This window comes from Sus scrofa, chromosome 17 (assembly GCF_000003025.6).
Source record: "Sus scrofa isolate TJ Tabasco breed Duroc chromosome 17, Sscrofa11.1, whole genome shotgun sequence".
Classification (NCBI taxonomy): Eukaryota; Metazoa; Chordata; class Mammalia; order Artiodactyla; family Suidae; genus Sus; species Sus scrofa.
The window spans coordinates 471,496-489,242 of NC_010459.5; the positions used below are offsets into that span (position 1 = coordinate 471,496).

The following is a 17,747-nucleotide window of genomic DNA, read 5'->3' on the forward strand; positions in this document are numbered from 1 at the left end:
GTTTTTGAAAGCTAAACTTCATCAACTAGTACTAGTTTTGCTTAAACTCCTAAAGCCTTGGCTTTCTGGGGAGAACCTTTTTGGAATTCTAGTTCTGATGTTGGCTGTTTGGTAGAAGGGAAAAGAGAACTTGGATGAGCCAGGGTTCTCCTTCATTTTTCTTAAGCTGGTCTCTGTCTGAACTTACCTAAAGCCATCCTTTTCCATGGAGAAAAATCGCTAATCACTTGGTACTTAGTAGACTAAAAGGAATTAAATTGAAAAGTTATCCACTCTGGGAAAAACGTCTGGGTCCTATAACGCTGAGTCTGTTTGCAGAAAGTTTGCAGAAGACCTTTCTGAAATAGTCTAAATTAATTTTTTGGGGGGTATGGGGGTCCACAGGCAGTAACAGTTGCTCAAAAGACAATGGAGGATGCAGCCATATCTGTTTACCAAACCCAGAAGGGCAGACTTGTAAATGTTCCAGTGGGTACTACTTGGCTGACATAAACAAATGTGTTGAAGCTGTCCGATGCCCTCCACGGGCACAATCCTGTAAGGATGGTCAGAAATGCATTTTCATGGAGCAAGTTTGTGATGGTCGTTTGGACTGTCTGGATGGATCTGATGAGATGGACTGTGAGTAACTCCTACCCAGGACCCACTATCAGTCATTGTGAATGATTTACTTTTAGTAACATCTAAATCCACAGTATTTCTCCAGATGTAATCCTTCAAACTGTTACCTCTTTCTTACTGTGTACTTTTAAAAAATATAAAACTTTTAAACACAGGCAATTGGATATGGATTATGTGAACAGTTTGTGTAAAGCTTATGTACCCCCAATTTGATTTTAGAGTAGGCAATATGTGGTATGCGCCACAGGGCTCCACAGTGTTTGTTGTCTGAATAAACATCATCTAACCCAGATTTGAGTCAGTCCATGGGAATTGATCCTGATAGTGAACATCGCCTAAGGGTAAGAGGTTGGGCAGACTAGTTGTTGACTTGTCTGGTTCTCCCTTTTTAACTGGGAAACAGCACTTTCTATCTCAAAGAGTTGTTAAGGAATCCAAGAGAGGATTTGGAAAGCTGTCATATTAGTACATAACACTGTCATGTTAATACTTAAATGCTGGCTGTAGATGGTTGTTACAGAAATACTGTTTCAGATAGTGCCTTCATGGGACAGTGCTGTTGTGGCCAGTCAGTTGAGTGACCATAATATCTAATTCTGCTGGAACCACCAGCTACAGCTTCATTAATATCCAAGTCCCTTTCACTGTAGAATCAAAGAGACAGTGGGCTTGGCACTGAAACTGGTCACAACTAGTAAAGGACTAGATTTGGAAAAGGAATCTTACAGTGAAGAGTTCTCTTTGGTTTCTCATCTTAAATTCTCAATTTCCTAAAACCTAGCTAGCTGAGAGACCAGTTATTATCCCCAAACACTTCATCTGAAATAGATAAGGGACTTTGATTCCTAGAGTTGATTGTATGAGCAAATGAGGCTGGTTTTGTTGAAAGTCTTGTGTTGACAGTGACTCAAGGATGAGGGTAAATGAGTGAGAAATGTATCACCTTTACCACCTGCTTTTAAAATGAAACCAGAAACTTACCTTCACTTGCTCTCCTGTTCCTGATGACCCAGGCCCAAGAATTGACTCTGCTCCTTAGTGATTTTACCCTGACTTTTACATAAAACTTTTTGGTGGGAAATGGTCGTGGGTGTCTAAAATTTAGACTGATTTCCTCTGGGTGTACGCTACCATCAGGGACCCTAAACGCCCGGGAGTGGACATACTCCTGCGATGCCGGCTTAGAGCAGAGGCAAGAAGCAGTTGTATTGTTAATGCCACTGCCTTCACTCCTGGTTGTTTGGTCTTCCATGTGAAGACTAATGCTTGTGCCAACAATGATGGAGAATATGGTGAAATGCCTTAAACACAAACTTAACTCTTGGTTAGAACCCTATCACCTACTCCCTGCTTTATGAGTACCCCTCCCACCACTGCACCAAATCTGGTTCAATATTTGCAACTTGTACATGTTGCCAAACCTCCAATTTACTTGGACTGAAAAAAAAATTGAAATATTTGCAGATAAACTTAACCTTTCTTATCTAGATAATTACTACTTTGATCTACCACACTCATCCTTACAGAGTGAAACATTTTTGTAACTGGTGGAATCTACTTTGGCTAAAATTCTGCATACCACTTAAAAATAAATTGGTGTGATGGACTACACAGATCTCCAAACCAAATATTTTAAGTGCCTTAAGCTATGTAGTTTTTTAAATTAGCTTTTAATAGTTTTTATTTGGCCAAAAATATATTCTTTTTCTTTCTTTTTTTTTTTTTTTTTTTTTTTTGGTCTTTTTAGGGCTGCACCCATGGCATATGTAAGTTCCCAGGCCAGGGATCAAATCAGAGCTATAGCTTCTGGCCTCCACCACAGCCACAGCAATGCAGAACCTGAGCCTCATCTTCAGCCTACACCAAGCTCACAGCAATGCCAGATCCTTAACCCAGTGAGTGAGGCCAGGGATTGAACCTTTATCCTCATGGATATTGGTCAGGTTTGTTACCACTGGGCCACCACGGGAACTCCCAAATTTGAATTTATTTGGTTTAGCCCACTAGAATTCTTGTTCTTCTGAAATAATTTTTAATTGACAATGACAAACTTGTGTATATACCTACACTCATACCCACTGTTTTTGAAGGTACCTATCCAGATAAAAGTCATTCGAAACCAACACCTAAAACGTCAGAGGCTGGAAAAAGACTTTCACCAAATGCTGCCCAACCTCTCCAGGGTACCAGGTCTAACAAGGCTAGATCTCCAAGTCCAGAAGGGAAGAATTATCCTGTTGGACAAACAGTAATGCCCCTGACTCCTGCTCTAAAGAGCAAGATTCCAGAAACGAAGGAAGGCGTTCAGCCCAAGGACTCACGGAAGGCAAAATATATACTCTGTAGCAGCGATTTCTGTAATGGGAGGGGAATCTGTACAATGGAAGGAGATCTGAAAAAATGCAGCTGTCTGATGAAGTATGGTGGAGAGTTCTGTGAAGAAGCGGCACATGGACTGGCCCCTGGCTCTATGGCCCTTAGCTTAACCGTAACCCTACTGGTGGTTCTGGCAGTTCTTGGAGCTTTTGTATATTTCAGAAGAGAACACAAATTAAAACGGTGAGCAGCTACTGATGTCCTCATGGGAGAATTTTACTCCAAAGAAGGCTTATTAAGTAAAATTAAAACAAGATGAATGGGGTTGGAGGTATGAATACACTCTAGAAATTTGTCCTCTGAGGAGTGATTTGGCAACAAAGCAGCCTTACCTGTTAAAGGACCTGGACAGATCATCTCCTCTGTCTAGACTTTCACTTTACAGACTGAAGAACAGGCCAGGAAAAATAGGTCTTGCCTAAAATAACACTGGTAATAGCCAACTTGTTACTATTAAGATGAACTGAGGTGGTTCCCTTGGGCTTTTGATTGTCAACCAGGCCTGTCTTCTACATTAACCTACTTTCTTAACTCACCCGTGTCCAGTTGCTACTTGCCTGTTTTTGATTCATTTCTCACAGACTCCAATTACCTCGTTCCCCCTCAATTGAGATGATGTATCATTTTGGAATTTAAGTGAATTTCTAGTAATGAATCATAACTGACTCAAATGTTATCCATTCTATGTCAGTTGCTTTGTTAGAGAGACTATTAAAACAGCATAATTCCCATAACAATGACTTGATAGGGGACAGGTCAGCTCTTTCTAACCATGCCTCAATCCCAGCTTCTACCCTAAGGAATAAGTGTTTGACTTTGTTTCTCTGATTTCTAGAAACAGTGCAGCATCATTAAGAAATCCAACCTGCCATAAAGAAAATGACCAAGAAGAGGAGAATCTAATGAACAGTGAGATTTTTGTCAATGAAGCATATGATGAACAGGTATGCCTGGGAAATGTCTTTTCGGAAAACAGATGGCGAGGTCCACTCACAGAATGCCCTTTCTGAAAAACCTTAGGAGGTTAAAAGTAGGCAGTGCTGAAGAGGTTTTTGTTATTGGCAAATGATGCTATCATGTAGAGCAAATGAATGCTCAGTAACTTTTTTGTTTTCAGATTCTGTTCTTTGGTTGTTCTTTGGTTGTTCAAACCAGAGTGAGACATACATGAAATTGTAACCAAGAAATTCAGCTTTTGGGGGACTTCCAAAAGGGGCTCAATGCTGTTGTAGGGTAGAGTGAGGTATAATAATGGTTAGTTGGAGTTACCCCTAAAATTTATGTCCCCCTCAATCCCATGATCTCTGTATAGCTTAGCCATCTCTGTCTTTTTGTTTTGCTTTAGTGTAATGTGTATTCTCTAATTTCAAATCTCTTTTCCTACAGGAATTGTTAACCTCTTTACAAACTGACTAATCAGATAAAAAAGGAGCTGAAACATCTCAATAAAAATTGTTTATATATTTCACTGTGTACTTTTTTAAACTTCTGTAACAGTTTGTGGTCAATGGTAACTTCATATTAAAATAACTGCTTTTCAGGAGTTCCTATTGTGGCTCAGCAATAACAAACCTGACTAATATCCATGAGGATGCATGTTTGATCCCTGGCCCTGCTCAGTGGGTTATGGATCTGGCATTGCCGTGAGCTGTGGTATAGGTCACAGACATGGCTCAAATCCTGCATTGCTGTGGCTGTGGTGCAGGCTGCATCTGCAGCTCTGATTAGACCCCTTAGCTTGGGAACTTCCATATGCCACAAGTGTGGCCCTAAAAAAAATGCAAAAATAAATAAATGCTTTTAAATTTGAGGAAGCCATTTGGTTTTGTTAGTGAGTGTTGAAAAACTGAATTTTCAATAGGCAGGGTCAGATTTCAGTACAATCTCCATGTAATTTAGGTGCTGACTTATCCACAAAAGCTTTCTGTTCCCAGGATGCTGGCTCAGTACTAATTGACAGTTCTGAATTTGAATCCAGAATCTAGGCTCTGGTACTAACTTTTTGAGCTACTTAAATCTCTCTGAACCTGTTTTCCCCATTTTACAAAAAGGAATGCTGTCTTCTGAATCTTTGCCTTATGGGGTAGAAAATATTCAAGTGTTAGTTTCCTACCGTCCCTCTCTGACACATTGGACTGCAAAGTTTAGTATTTACTTCTGCTGAAGATTTATAAAAACAGTGTTTTTCTTATGTTCTTATTTGATTCTAAAACTAAGCACAGGTAAATTGACTTTATAGGTTGTAGAAACTCAGACAAATAATTAGTCTAAGAGTTCTTTCACGTGGATACTGGTGGGCAGAGTCATAGGTATGGACCAGAATTCATCTCAACCAGCTCATGCCTGCTGAGGAACATACAAACACTACTTAGATTCCAGAGCCCCTTTGAATTGCTAATACTTCTGCAAGTCTTCCTGGATGACTGCTCTACTCACGCTCACACAAGGAATTAAGGGCATTGAATCTGTGATGGCGCACAGGTGTAACAAAGCAGGAGTATGGTCTAAAGTTCAACAGCAGCAACCTTGGGCAACTCTCTTATCCTTAAATCATTACCCCAATGATAATTGAATTAAAACTCAAAAATGCTTATACACTGCTTAGCATTGTATCTGAGACTGACAGCGATTCCAAGTTGTAGTAAACACAACTTGGAAGACTTCTTGCTTGAACATTTTCCAGACTATTCATATTTAGTTTCTTGTGGAACGAATTTGTAGGATGCCAAACATAAAGAGAAGTCCTAGGCTTATTACTGGGGGTGTAGTTATAAAACACACTGTGCTTTTCAGTCGAGTATAAAAATTCCCAAGTGCAGATCAACTTGACCTGAAGAACACGCCGGGGGCCCACTTTCCATGAGGCCGGGAGATACATGGAACACCATTAAATTGCCTCTGGGTTCAGCAGTATTTGAGAGAGCCCATCTCAGCACCACTAGTACCTGACACCCCTCTCATCCACAGAGTGAACCTCACATTTCTTTCGCCACCTCTCCCAAGAGCCATCCTCTCTGCCGAGTTTGCCCTTGGAAAGGCTCTGCCTCTTATCTGTACACAAGCGCATGCCAATGGCACAAGAGCATCCAGATCAAAAGCCTACATGGATTAGGTACAACAAATGTGCTTAAGCCTCTGTCTTGGCTCCATAGACCTTATGCTTCTACCGGACTTCTAGGGCTGATGTTCTGGCTAGCTCAGCCTGCTTCCCCAGGCTCTGTGTTAGAGTGGTACGTCTGCCCTCCTGCTCTGCAGACCCATTTCCTGTTTGGGTCCTAGAAATACCTGCTACTTACTCTTTCTGGGAAAAAAGGGGAGCTGGCTGCAGCCAAATCCATCACGTGTGTGCTCCCCCCACCTTGCCCCAACTTTATATCTTTTCCCACCTTTGGTCTCTTATGAACATGTGCCAAAGTATTAGCCACATCCCCTAGCCAAGTCTAGTTTAACATGACCTGGTGTACTTTGTCTATTCAAGAATTCACAAAACACATCTGAATGTTACTTTTTCACCAGAAAGGCTTAATTTTATGAAAGGATACTCAAGATTTTATACTTAATTCCTAACCATCGCATCCCCTGAATTGGTTGTTGTTATATGTCAATTGACTGTAATATGTCAATTTTATAACTTGATCTGTTTGAAGCAATGGACACATTATAAAGCATAAGACCCTTCTAACGTGACAATCTCTACATTATTATTAATTTCTTAATTTCTCTACAGCTAATAAATGGAGAAGTAAGGCTGTGGGAAGACATAAAATTTGGATTTCATTATAGTTACTCAATTTCTGTAACCTGTTAAATAGATTTGAGTTTTCTTCTGGAAGAAAAAGGAGCTTTGGGAAAGTTAAATATTCTATGCTTGAGGCTTCAAGAGCTCTACACGAAACACCATTTTGTGTCTATTGCTAGCAATTAAGAGTTAAATTAAGCATTTCATCCTGTTGTCCCTCAGTATGTACGAGGGATTGTTTCTAGGGGCATCTTGGATACCAAAATCCATAGATGCTCAAGGCCCTTTCAGCTGGCCCTCTCTACCTGCAGGTTCTACATTGAAAATATTCCATTCACAATTGGTTGAATTGTTTGGTTGCTACAAAAAGAGGACTGTGCTTATGCTCTTGAGAAAACAAATTAGAAGAGGGTTCATGGATGATGGGAGGGAGATACTAAGTTTCTACCATTTTAACTGCTGGGAGGCTTAGGAAATTCAGAGAAACCAAGAGCTAGAATATGGACTTGTTTGTTGCATTCAAGGCCAGTTACTAATTTTATGAGCCAATCAGCTTTATATCTTTCACTGTTCAATTTTCCTGTTTCTTCTCTCAGCCTCATCTAGTTCTTAATCTTCATTCTCAGAATATTAGATTCAGGAAGGCCCTCTGATAACATCTAATCTAGTCTGCCCGGTTATACTGCTGGAGAAACTAAAATCCAGAAAGGGCAGAGCTTAGGCTGTTTTTAGGGAACATATTATTACTCAAGTTCTAGAAACACTGCAGTGACTTGTTCAGTTTTCTTCTGCCCTGTGGTGAGTGGCAGCAATTTGGGAGGCAACCACAATGGGGTAGGGGGAGGAGTGGCAGGGGCATTTGTCACACAGGTGGCACAGAGGTCTTTGGATGACTATGGTAGAGTTGTACTTAAATCTTATGCCACTTTCTCCACTTGCCCAAGTGGAAAATTAAGCCCTCTAGTCAGTAGTGTCTCCCCTCTACCCCAAGACTTCTCTATATTTTCCTTTACTTGAGCAGATTAAACCTTGTTTTTCCCATGTTCAGTTCTGCTTCCTAAAGATTGGCTGGAGGAGGTCATGTTACTGTGTGCGGTGAAAAAGAGCAGAATGGAGGGCAGATGTTGTTGGGAAGATGGGGTGAGAATGTCACACAAATTTCTACTTGAATTATTGATCGAGTTCCTTATTTCTCTCCCTTCCCACAGGGAGAAAGATCTCATTGGTAGTTTCTTGGGAATAGAGGAGGCATGGGTTGTGCTTGACTGGTCTTTGTAAGCCAGTCATAATCCAATTCACCCAGTAGCTCCTGTGCCACTCCCCACCTGTGTTACTGGCTTCCACCCTGAGTTTCAGGCCACAGATTACTTTCCATGTACATGATACGCTGTGTGTAAGGTGAGGAAGCACTTGGGTACAGAAACTGGCTTTAGAGGCAACTTTAATGTGTTAAATTGCTATCAAGCTTGGAAGAAGGATTTGTACCCATGCTGGGACTGCAAAACTAAATAGAAGCCATCTATGCCCTACCTTCAGTTTAGCGATAAAATGAGACGGTACACCAAGAAAAGCACACATTTGGACACTTAAATGATATGTTCAGATATGATACCTCTAAGCCGATGGGGCAAATTAGGGTATGTGTATGGGAGAAACTAAGCAGGGTGAAAACCTAGGCCTTGGCCAAATCATGAATGGAATTTAAGGTCAAAGTGAATGCCAGAGACGACCTAAGAGTTTTAAGACATATTACAGCCCTTCATTTTAAGAAGGCCAGAGTGAAGATGTGGAGTGAGTAGTGGGCGTGTGGGAGGGATTTCCCTTTTATTAACCTTTTCCAGCACTCTGAGGCCCTGAAGTTGAAATATCTTTCTCTGCCCACTAAATTTGGGGCTGTTTATACACTGGCAAGTAGGATATTCCTCGCCAGCTATTCAGATATCAAATTGTTTATATTTGACTCTGAAAACATTTTGTATGGCTGACTGAATCTGTTCCAGACTGTATTCCCTCCTAAAGAAGCAATTAGCCCAATAAAGCATAGCCCAGAAGATTTCCTGGGACTCATTGACCACCAACTTCTTCCTATCCTTATCAGTCTGTGCTGTGTAAAGGAGCAAAACGGTGGTGCCAAGACCACCATGCCAATCTGTTTTCATTAATATTTCCTTACAGGGAACTTGAAGTTTGCTGTTCTCTCTGGTCCCCAAACTTTTCTTTCAGTTCTCTGCTCAAGCCTCACCTCCTTCCTGACCACTGTACTTAAAATATCGCCCTTTTTTCTCTAGCCCTTGACCCTGGCTTATTATTCTTCATTTTCCTTGAACATCTTTCTCATGCAAGAGTATGAAAGTAACACAAAAAGCAGACCCTGGAATGGATTTGCTTTCCAGGTATGTCCACAGATGGGCTGACAGAATAACAGGTGCTCCCAAACTTACCGGATGAATGATCTAGGCCATGAAGAGGTGGTTGGTTGTTGAAACATCCTTGACAGCACCTCTCAGAGCCTCAGCAAGGGACAGACAGCCTGTGTGCCAAAAACCTCACCCCTTCTAAGTAAGGGTGTGCATCCAGATCAAAGCTGGATTGGCAAATGGGTGGAGCAGCAGCTGTGTTAATACAGGGTCTGCTCTACTTTCACAGATTCCTCACTCCTCCAGGCAGAACTCGCATAATCTGGAAAAGACTTTAGGAATTCCCTTTTCCCACTGTGGCACAATAGGATCAGCGGCATCTCTGGAGCACTAGAACACAGGTTCCAACCCCGGCCAGGCACAGTGGATTAAGGAACTGGCATTGCTGCAGCAGCTACATAGGTCACAACTATGGCTCAGATTAGATCCCTGGCCTGCTGGCCTGGGCACCCCATATGCCCTGGGGGAGCCACAAAAAAAGAAAAAAAGGCTTTACCCATTAAATGTAGACACATACTCTGTATGTCCTTAGGATTATTTAAAGTGAGTCATGATGGCACATCAGAAGCATGCAGGGCTTGAACCCAGGAGGCAGCAGTATTTCAGGGTAGTGTCTCACTGCCCTGTAGTTGCTTGGCTAGTGGGTATTAGATTCAGGATAAGTGGTCACCAGCAACAGCAGTTCCTGAGACTCCAGCCTCCTCTAGCGTCTAAGCATGAAGTCCATTGTCAGTTTTTGCTGCCATAGCAAAGAATAACCCTCAAGTCAAATCCAGATCCTGGACTGATGCAGGAGTCTCTTTCCATGCCACCTTGAATATTTTTATAGCAAAAGGAAGTTTGTATCTTTTAAAAGGAGTTTTTTTTTTTTTGGTTTTATTTCTGTGGATAGGACCAAAAAAAAAAAAAAAAAAAGTGGAGTTCTGGAGTTCCCATCATGGCTCAGTGGTTAATGAACCCAACTAGGAACCATGAGGTTGTGGGTTCTATCCCTGGCCTTGCTCAGTGGGTTAAGGATCTGGCGTTGCCGTGAGCTGTAGTATAGGTTGCAGACGCAGCTCGGATCCCACGTTGCTGTTGCTCTGGTGTAGGCTGGTGGCTATAGCTCCAATTTGACCCCGAGCCTGGGAACCTCCATATGCCGCAAGAGTGGCCCAAGAAATGGCAAAAAGACAAAAAGACAAAAAAAATTTAAAAAAAATAAAAATAAATAAATGGAGTTCTAACTCTTGGCAGCAGATCTTAATCACCCAAGTGGAAATCTTTTGGATATAAACCAGTGGAGAGTAACTGGGCAGGGAGAAGTGAAAACATACAAAGCATGAGCCTTGATTTTTACCAAGGCATCCCTAGAAACGTTGGAATGATGATGCAGGAAAGCTTTGGTAGATTCAGTATTTGCCAGAAACCCAGTGTCTTTATGTTGTCTGCCAGGTCCAGACTTCTCAGGTGCCCAATTCCTGCCCTTTGAGGTGTCAGCTGAAAAAAGCAGGGTTGCCTTTTCTCCACTCTTGCTCTGTTCCTGAGTTCAAGTCCAGTAACTCATTTGAATAGCAGCTCTCAAAGGTCTGATTATGTGCTGCCGGTTGGGATTGAAATTTGAGTGAGGCACAGTCCTAAGGAGAACCATGAAGCCCCACTGGGGGTCTGTGAACCAGGAGTATAGTTAGAAAATCAGTTTCAGGCCTCACTCCAAACCTGTTGAATCAGAATTTGCATTTGAAAAACGTTGTGAAGTGATACGCCAAAACACTCAAGTTTGTGGTTGCAAAAATAAGCAGGTTATTCCAGTATATTATCTATATTATCCCTTCCACTGTTAACAAGCAGTACATGCTGTTTAGTTAGATCTGCTATAGCTCTCTGCTTACTGAACTGAATGTTCCTACTTCTGAATTGGCTACCAATAGCAGCTTTAAGATTCAATTCAGATCAAGACAACTTTAAATCAACCACTTGGAATTGGAGCTAGCCCTGCTGGAGATTTAGTCCTGCTTATGGAACACAGAGCTGCCTACCTATGATTTTAGGCAGCACCGTTACAGGAGAAAAAGATTTCTAGTCTCACCTCATATGGAAACTGGTGCTTCTGGTTTTCTCAACAATAAACTTGGCTTTGCACAGAAAATAGCATGAATCTGAAAATAAAGCCATCTAGGATTGAAGCGGGGGCCCACTGGCTGCTTTTAGCAATCTTATGCTAAAAGGTGTAAAGATCTAAGGGCTAGATTTCAGAAACAGTGCATAGGCAGCCAGGAAATTGTTAGTAATAACTCCCAAAGGTTGCACTGGAGACAAAAAAGCTTTTGTGAGTACAGTGAAACTCTTCCTTTCTAGTTTTATTTAAAATTAAGAAATATATACACATGTATGTTAGTCTAATGTGATTTACAGGTTCTATTTTATACCAAATATTTAATATATAGTCCCCTTTCTGTCCAGGGTGAGGTAGCCAAGAAATAGAACAATATAGCATTAGTCCCTTCATTCTTCTTCTGGCTTCTAGAAGAGAAACTCTGGAATGACCTCAACTTTCATACTAAAAAGAAGTGAAAAAAATAAATCCTATTTATGCATGAAGAAATGTAAATATGACTTAATCAGATCAGATTATTTCATTCCTTCAAAGCCACTAAGGCTACTGGTATTTGCATGGCTCTACATTTAAGAGCCTTGTTCAAATATAGCCAGAAATAAACCAGTCTCTTGAGAGTTTGCATGAAAATGAATTATGCAGCAGAAAAAAATTAATAATTCTATTGATACAAGGTTCATAAGCATTTCAGAATGTTGTTGTTTCAAGGTGTTAAATCAGTTTTGAGGCAATTTGCTGATTTTGACTTTCTGTTGTTAGTGTCCCTGGTCGACACCATGCAAAGGCTCCCTTTCTAGATCTCCTTCAGCTAAAGTATGAATAACCTGTCCCTCCCTAAGAGGACCCTGATCCCTCTGGGGAGGAACACTAAATTCCATAAAAAGAAAACCAAACCCAACCTGAACTAATTGTCCAAGGAGTCGAGTTTGGCCACAGGAAAGGAAGGTCACCCGGGGGTCCGACTCCAAGCCAGGTGTTTCAGCATAACAGTAACAGCTAAGTTCCAGGCTGGACCACGTGGGGCGAGTCCTTCAGCCAGACACCTCCTGGCCAGGGCAGGCTGGGGCATTGCCTACAAGTCAGAGTCGCAAGGCAGCGCGCTGCCGCAGGGCCGGGTGCTGCGGGAGGACCCGTCAAGGTGGGAGTCGGGAGACTTCTCTCCGTCGAGCACGTCCACCTGGTTGCTGTAGGCCTTGGGCGGCGGCCGGGGCATCGGGAAGCCTGCCTTTCGCCGGCTGGTAGGGCCGAGCTGGGCGGGCCCCGGCCGGTGCTGGCCGTCGCTGTAGTACTTGATGGCTGGCGTGAGCCAGTCGACGTGAACGGTGCTAATGCTGCTGCGGCGCGCGCTGCTGGGGGAGGCCTTGCGGCAGCTCCGACAGCGCTCTGCGCACCAAGGAGCGAAGCTGAGAGCCAGTGAGAAGCCACCCAACAGCAGCAGGCAGCTGCCCAGGTAGCCCAGCACCAGGCTGTAGCCGACCTGCACGGTGACCGGGCTGGACTGAGCCGGCAGGACGGCGCGATCTGCCAAGAAGTGGTTGTACCAAGAGACTGGGATGAGGCTCAAGAGGCCCGCGGCGAAGAGCACGACGCCCGAAAGCCCAGCCAGCGCGAAGTGGGGCTCGTCCTGCCAGCAGCGCACGCCGAGAGTCGCCAGCAGCAGCCCCAGGGCTGTGACGGCCAGCGACGTGACCATGAGTCCCCGTGCCACCTTCACGGGCTCTGCCGCGAAGTATCCCAATTCGTCTGGCTGGCCGCACTGGCGTTCGCGGCTGCTCTGCTCGCGGCACATGTCCCACAGTCCCTGGTACAGCACCACGTCCACCGGCTGGTCTAGAAAGCCCTTCACCAGCCGCCAGCCTGGCGTCAGCGTGCTCGTCAGGGTGAGCAGCAGCCCGCAGGGCGCGAGCACCATGCCCAGCGTCATAACCACTGGCGTCCGCATCCTGGACGGCGCACCTGCTGCCTCCGCCGCCGGCTTGAGTTGTCCAGCTCTCGCACCCGCCGAGAGCGCCCCAGGATTCGGCTCCGCAACGTCCGCACGCTCGCCGCTGCAGCGCCCGGAGTCCTGCTTCTGGCTCTCCTCCCGCCCCCTCTTTGTCTCTGGCGCAGGGCAGTCTGCGCTCCGACGCTTGTCCCTAGTTCGCTCCTCCGTCCAGTCAGTTTCGCCCTCTCTCACGCTTGGCAGCCTAATCGAAACCAGTTCGCAGGCGAGTCGGATCGAAACCGCGGCCCGAAGTGAGGGCACACAGAGGCGGTGGCCGCGGTGGCCAAACCCGTCTCGGTGGGAGGAGCGGGAGAGGTGAGCCGGAAGCGGTGTGGGGCCCCTCGCGGCCCCCGAGGAGCAAAGGTCGCCCCGCCTCTGCTCTTCTGCGCTGCTAGGCAGGGCCCGGCCGGCCGTGGGCGGGGAAGGCAAAGGGTGGTACCGCCCAAAAGGTCTCACCCAGCCCTGGCGCTGCGCAAGTCACTACTTCTCAGCAGATCTCAGGTGGCTAAAGTTTTTTTCCAGCCCCCGCCTGTCGCCATATGCCTGTGTCCTGTCCTCCCTCCACCCTCAGCGGACATCCGATGGCCCTTGGAAACTCTGCCCTGTTAACATGCAACCACTCGCGGTCGAGTGGGTGGAACCACCCAAAATGCCCTGGACAGGTGTGCACTAAGGGCCCACCTGGTCGAGAAGCCAGTCCCAGAGTTTTACACTTGTGCATTTTATTTATTTTTTATTCAAGTTTAAAATGTTTATCTAACTATATTAGCGCTTGGAAGATACAGCTTGACCATCCACATGACTTTCTTTTTTCTTTTCTTTTTTTTTGAATCCATTATCCTGGTCTCTAGAATCATGGTCTCTTGTCAATACTCTAGCTCATTTTTTTATTTTATTTTTTATTACTTAAATGAATTTATCACATCTGTAGTTGTATATGATCATAACAATCTGGTTTCACAGGATTTCCTTCCCACAGCCCAAGCAAATCCCCCCCACCCCCGAAACTGTCTCCTCTGGAGACCATAAGTTTTTCAGTGTCCATGAGTCAGCATCTGTTCTGCAAAGAAGTTCAGTCTGTCCTGTTTTCAGATTCCACATGTCAGTGAAAACATTTGATGTTGGTGTCTCATTGTCTGGCTGACTTCACTTAGCATGATAGTTTCTAGGTCCATCCATGTTGCAAAAAATGCTGGTATTTCGTTCTTTTTAATGCCTGAGTAATATTCCATTATGTATATGGATCACATCTTCTTGATCCACTCCTCTGTCAATGGACATTTAGGTTGTTTCCATGTCTTGGCTATTGAAAAGAGTGCTACAATGAACACTGGAGTACATGTGTCTTTGCGAGTCGTGGTTTTCTCTGGATAGATGCCCAGGAGTGGGATTGCTGGATCAAATGGTAGTTCTGAGTTTTCTAAGGACTCTCCGTACTGCTTTCCACCAATTTGCAATCCCACCAAGAGTGTACTAGGGTTCCTTTTTCTCCACACCCTCTCCAGCACTTATTGTTTGTAGAATTTTTGGTGATGGCCATTCTGGTTGGTGTAAGGAGGTACCTCATGGTGGTTTTGATTTGCATTTCTCTCATTATGAGTGATGTTTAACATCTTTTCATGTGTTTTTTGGCCATCTGTATGTCTTCATTTGAGAACTGTCTGTTTAGATCTTGTGCCCATTTTTTGATGGGGTTGTTTGGTTTTTTGGTATGGAGCTGCAGAAGGTGTTTATGAATTTTGGAGATTAATCCCTTGTCAGTGGATTCACTTGCAAAGATTTTCTCCCATTCAGTGGGTTGCCTTTTTGTGTTGTTTAGGGTTTCCTTTGCTGTGTAGAAACTTTGAAGTTTGATTAGGTCCCATTTGTTTATTTTTCTTTTTGTTGTCAATACTCTAAGAGATGGATCTGAGAAGATGTTGCTGTCGTTTATGTCAGAGACTGTTTGGCCTATGTTTTCCTCTAAGAGTTGTATAGTGTCTGATCTTATATCTAGGTATTTAATCCATTTGGAGTTGATTTTTGTGTATGGTGTTAGGGAGTGTTCTAATTTCATTCTTTTCCATGTGGCTGTCCAGTTTTCCCAGCACCACTTATTGAACAAGCTGTCCTTTCTCCATTATATATTCTTGCCTCCTCTGTCGTAGATTAGTTGGCTGTAGGTGCATGGGTATAATTCTGGGCTTTCTATCCTGTTCCACTGATCTATATTTCTGTCTTTGTGCCAGTACCACACAGTTTTGATGATTGTTGCTTTCTTGTATAGTCTGAAGCCCAGGAGCCTGATTCCTCCAGCTCTATTTTTCTTTTTTAGGATGTCTTTGGATATTCTGGGTCTTTTGTACTTCCAAACAACTTTAAAATATTTTGTTTGAGTTCTGTGAAAAATGTCCTTGGTAAATTGATAGGGATTGCATTGAATCTGTAGATTGCCTTAGGTAGTATAGTCATTTTGATCATATTAACTCTTCCACTCAACAAGCATGGTATATCTTTCCATCAATCTGTGTCATCTTTGATTTCTTTCATCAGTGGCTTATAGTTTTCAGAGTACAGGTCTTTTGTCTCTTTAGGTAGGTTTACTCCTAGGTATTTTATTCTTTTGGATGTGATGGTAAAGGGGATTGCTTGTCTAATTTCTTTTTCTGCTATTTCATTGTTAGTGCATAGAAATGCTGTCGATTTCTGTGTGTTAATTTTGTATCCTGCGGCTTTGCCAAATTCGTGGATGAGCTCTAACAGTTTTCTGGTAGAGTCTTGAGGACTCTCTAGGTATAGTATCATGTCATCTGCAAGTAGGGATAGTTTTACTTCTTCCTTTCCAATATGGATTCCTTTATTTCTTTTACTTATCTGATTGCTGTGGCTAGGACTTCCAGAATCAAGTTGAAGAGTAGTGGCAAGAGTGTACATCTGTGTCTTGTTCCTGATCTCAGCAGGAATTCTTTCAGCTTTTCACCATTGAGAATGCTGTTCACTGTGGGTTTGTCATATATGGCCTTTATCATGTTGAGGTAGATTCTCGCTATGCCCACTTTCTGAAGGGTTTTTATGAGAAATGGGTGTTGGATTTTGTCAAAGGCTTTTTCCGCATCTATGGAGAGGATCATATGGTTTTTATTCTTCAGTTTGTTAATGTGGTGTATCACACTGATTGATTTACAGCTACTGAAGAACCCTTGCATCCCTGGAATAAATCCCACTTGATCATGATGTATAATCCTTTTAATGTATTGTTGGATGTGGTTTGCTAGTATTTTTTTGAGGATTTTTGCATTAATGTTCATCAGTGAAATTGGCCTGTAGTTTTCTTTTTTCGTGGAATCTTTGTCTGGTTTTGGTACCAGAGTAATGGTGGCCTCATAGAATGATTTGGGGAGTATCCCTTCCTCTTTATTATCCTTTGTATTTCTGTGATGTCCCTTGTTACTTCTCCTTTTTCATTTCTAATTTTATTGATTTGAGTCCTCTCTCTTTTTTGCTCGATAAGTCTGGCTAGGGGTTTATCAATGTTCTTGATCTTGTGAAAGAACCAGCTTTTCATTTCATTGATTTTTTCTATGGTTTTCTTCATTTCTATTTCATTGATTTCTGCTCTGATCTTTATGATTAATTTCCTCTTTGATTTCTTCAGTGATCCATTGGTTGTTTGGTAGCATGTTGTTTAGTCTCCTTGTGTTTGTGTTTTTTGCATGTTTTTTCTTGTTGTTGATTTCCAGTCATATAGCACTGTGGTCGGAAAAGATGCTTGATATGATTTCAAGTTTCTTAAAGTTATCGAGGTTAGATTTGTAGCCCAGGATGTGATCAGTCTTAGAGAATGTTCCATGTGCACTTGAGAAGAATGTGTATTCTGTTGCTTTTGGATGGAATGTCCTATAAATATCTATTAAGTCCATCTGATTTAATGCATCATTCAGGGCCTGTGTTTCCTTATTGATTTTCTGTCTGGATGATCTGTCCATTGCTACAAGTGGGGCGTTAAAGTTCCCCACTATGATTGTGTTATATTCGATTTCTCCTTTTAAGGTTGTTAGCAGTTACCTTATATATTGTGGTGAACCTGTGTTGGGTGCATAGATATTTAAAATTGTTCTATCTTCTTTGTGGTTTTATCCTTTGATCATTATGTAATGTCCTTCTTGGTCCCTTAATATATTCTTCATTTTAAAGTCTATTTTGTCTGATATGAGTATTGCTACTCCAGCTTTCTTTGGATCCCTGTTTGCATGAAATATTTTCTTCCATCCTCTCACTTTCAATTTGTATGTGTCCCTAGAAGTGAAGTGGGTCTCTTGAAGACAGCATATATATGGGTCTTGTTTTTGTATCCATTCAGCCAGTCTGTGTCTTTTGGTTGGGGCGTTTAGCCTGTTAACACCTAAGGTAATTATTGATATGTATCTTCTTATTGCCATTTTCTTAATTCCTTTGGATTTGCTTTTGCTGCTCTTTTTTCTTTCCTTCTTCTCTTATTATTTTCAGCCTAGAGAAATTCCTTTAATATTTGTTGTA

At 42.8% G+C, this 17,747-nt stretch overlaps 2 protein-coding genes across 3 annotated transcripts in view; one reads left to right on the forward strand and one right to left on the reverse strand.

Moving 5' to 3' along the window:
- The window catches only part of LOC100524773 (low-density lipoprotein receptor-related protein 2-like), a 40,596-nt gene extending 35,984 nt beyond the window's left edge, over positions 1-4,612 (forward strand). The window contains exons 30-33 of one of the 2 annotated variants that reach the window (XM_013997654.2): positions 385-621; positions 2,712-3,180; positions 3,833-3,941; positions 4,384-4,611. In XM_013997654.2, the coding sequence (XP_013853108.2) occupies positions 385-621; positions 2,712-3,180; positions 3,833-3,941; positions 4,384-4,413 (845 nt within the window). In that variant the 3' untranslated portion in view covers positions 4,414-4,611. Of the gene's footprint in view, positions 1-384; positions 622-2,711; positions 3,181-3,832; positions 3,942-4,383 lie in introns of both variants that reach the window. The other variant, XM_021077781.1, reaches the window with a different exon arrangement.
- On the reverse strand, positions 12,140-13,191 carry CLDN23 (claudin 23). The gene is given in 1 exon segment (NM_001159778.1): positions 12,140-13,191. A coding segment is annotated over 1 exon segment (870 nt). The 5' UTR covers position 13,191; the 3' UTR covers positions 12,140-12,320.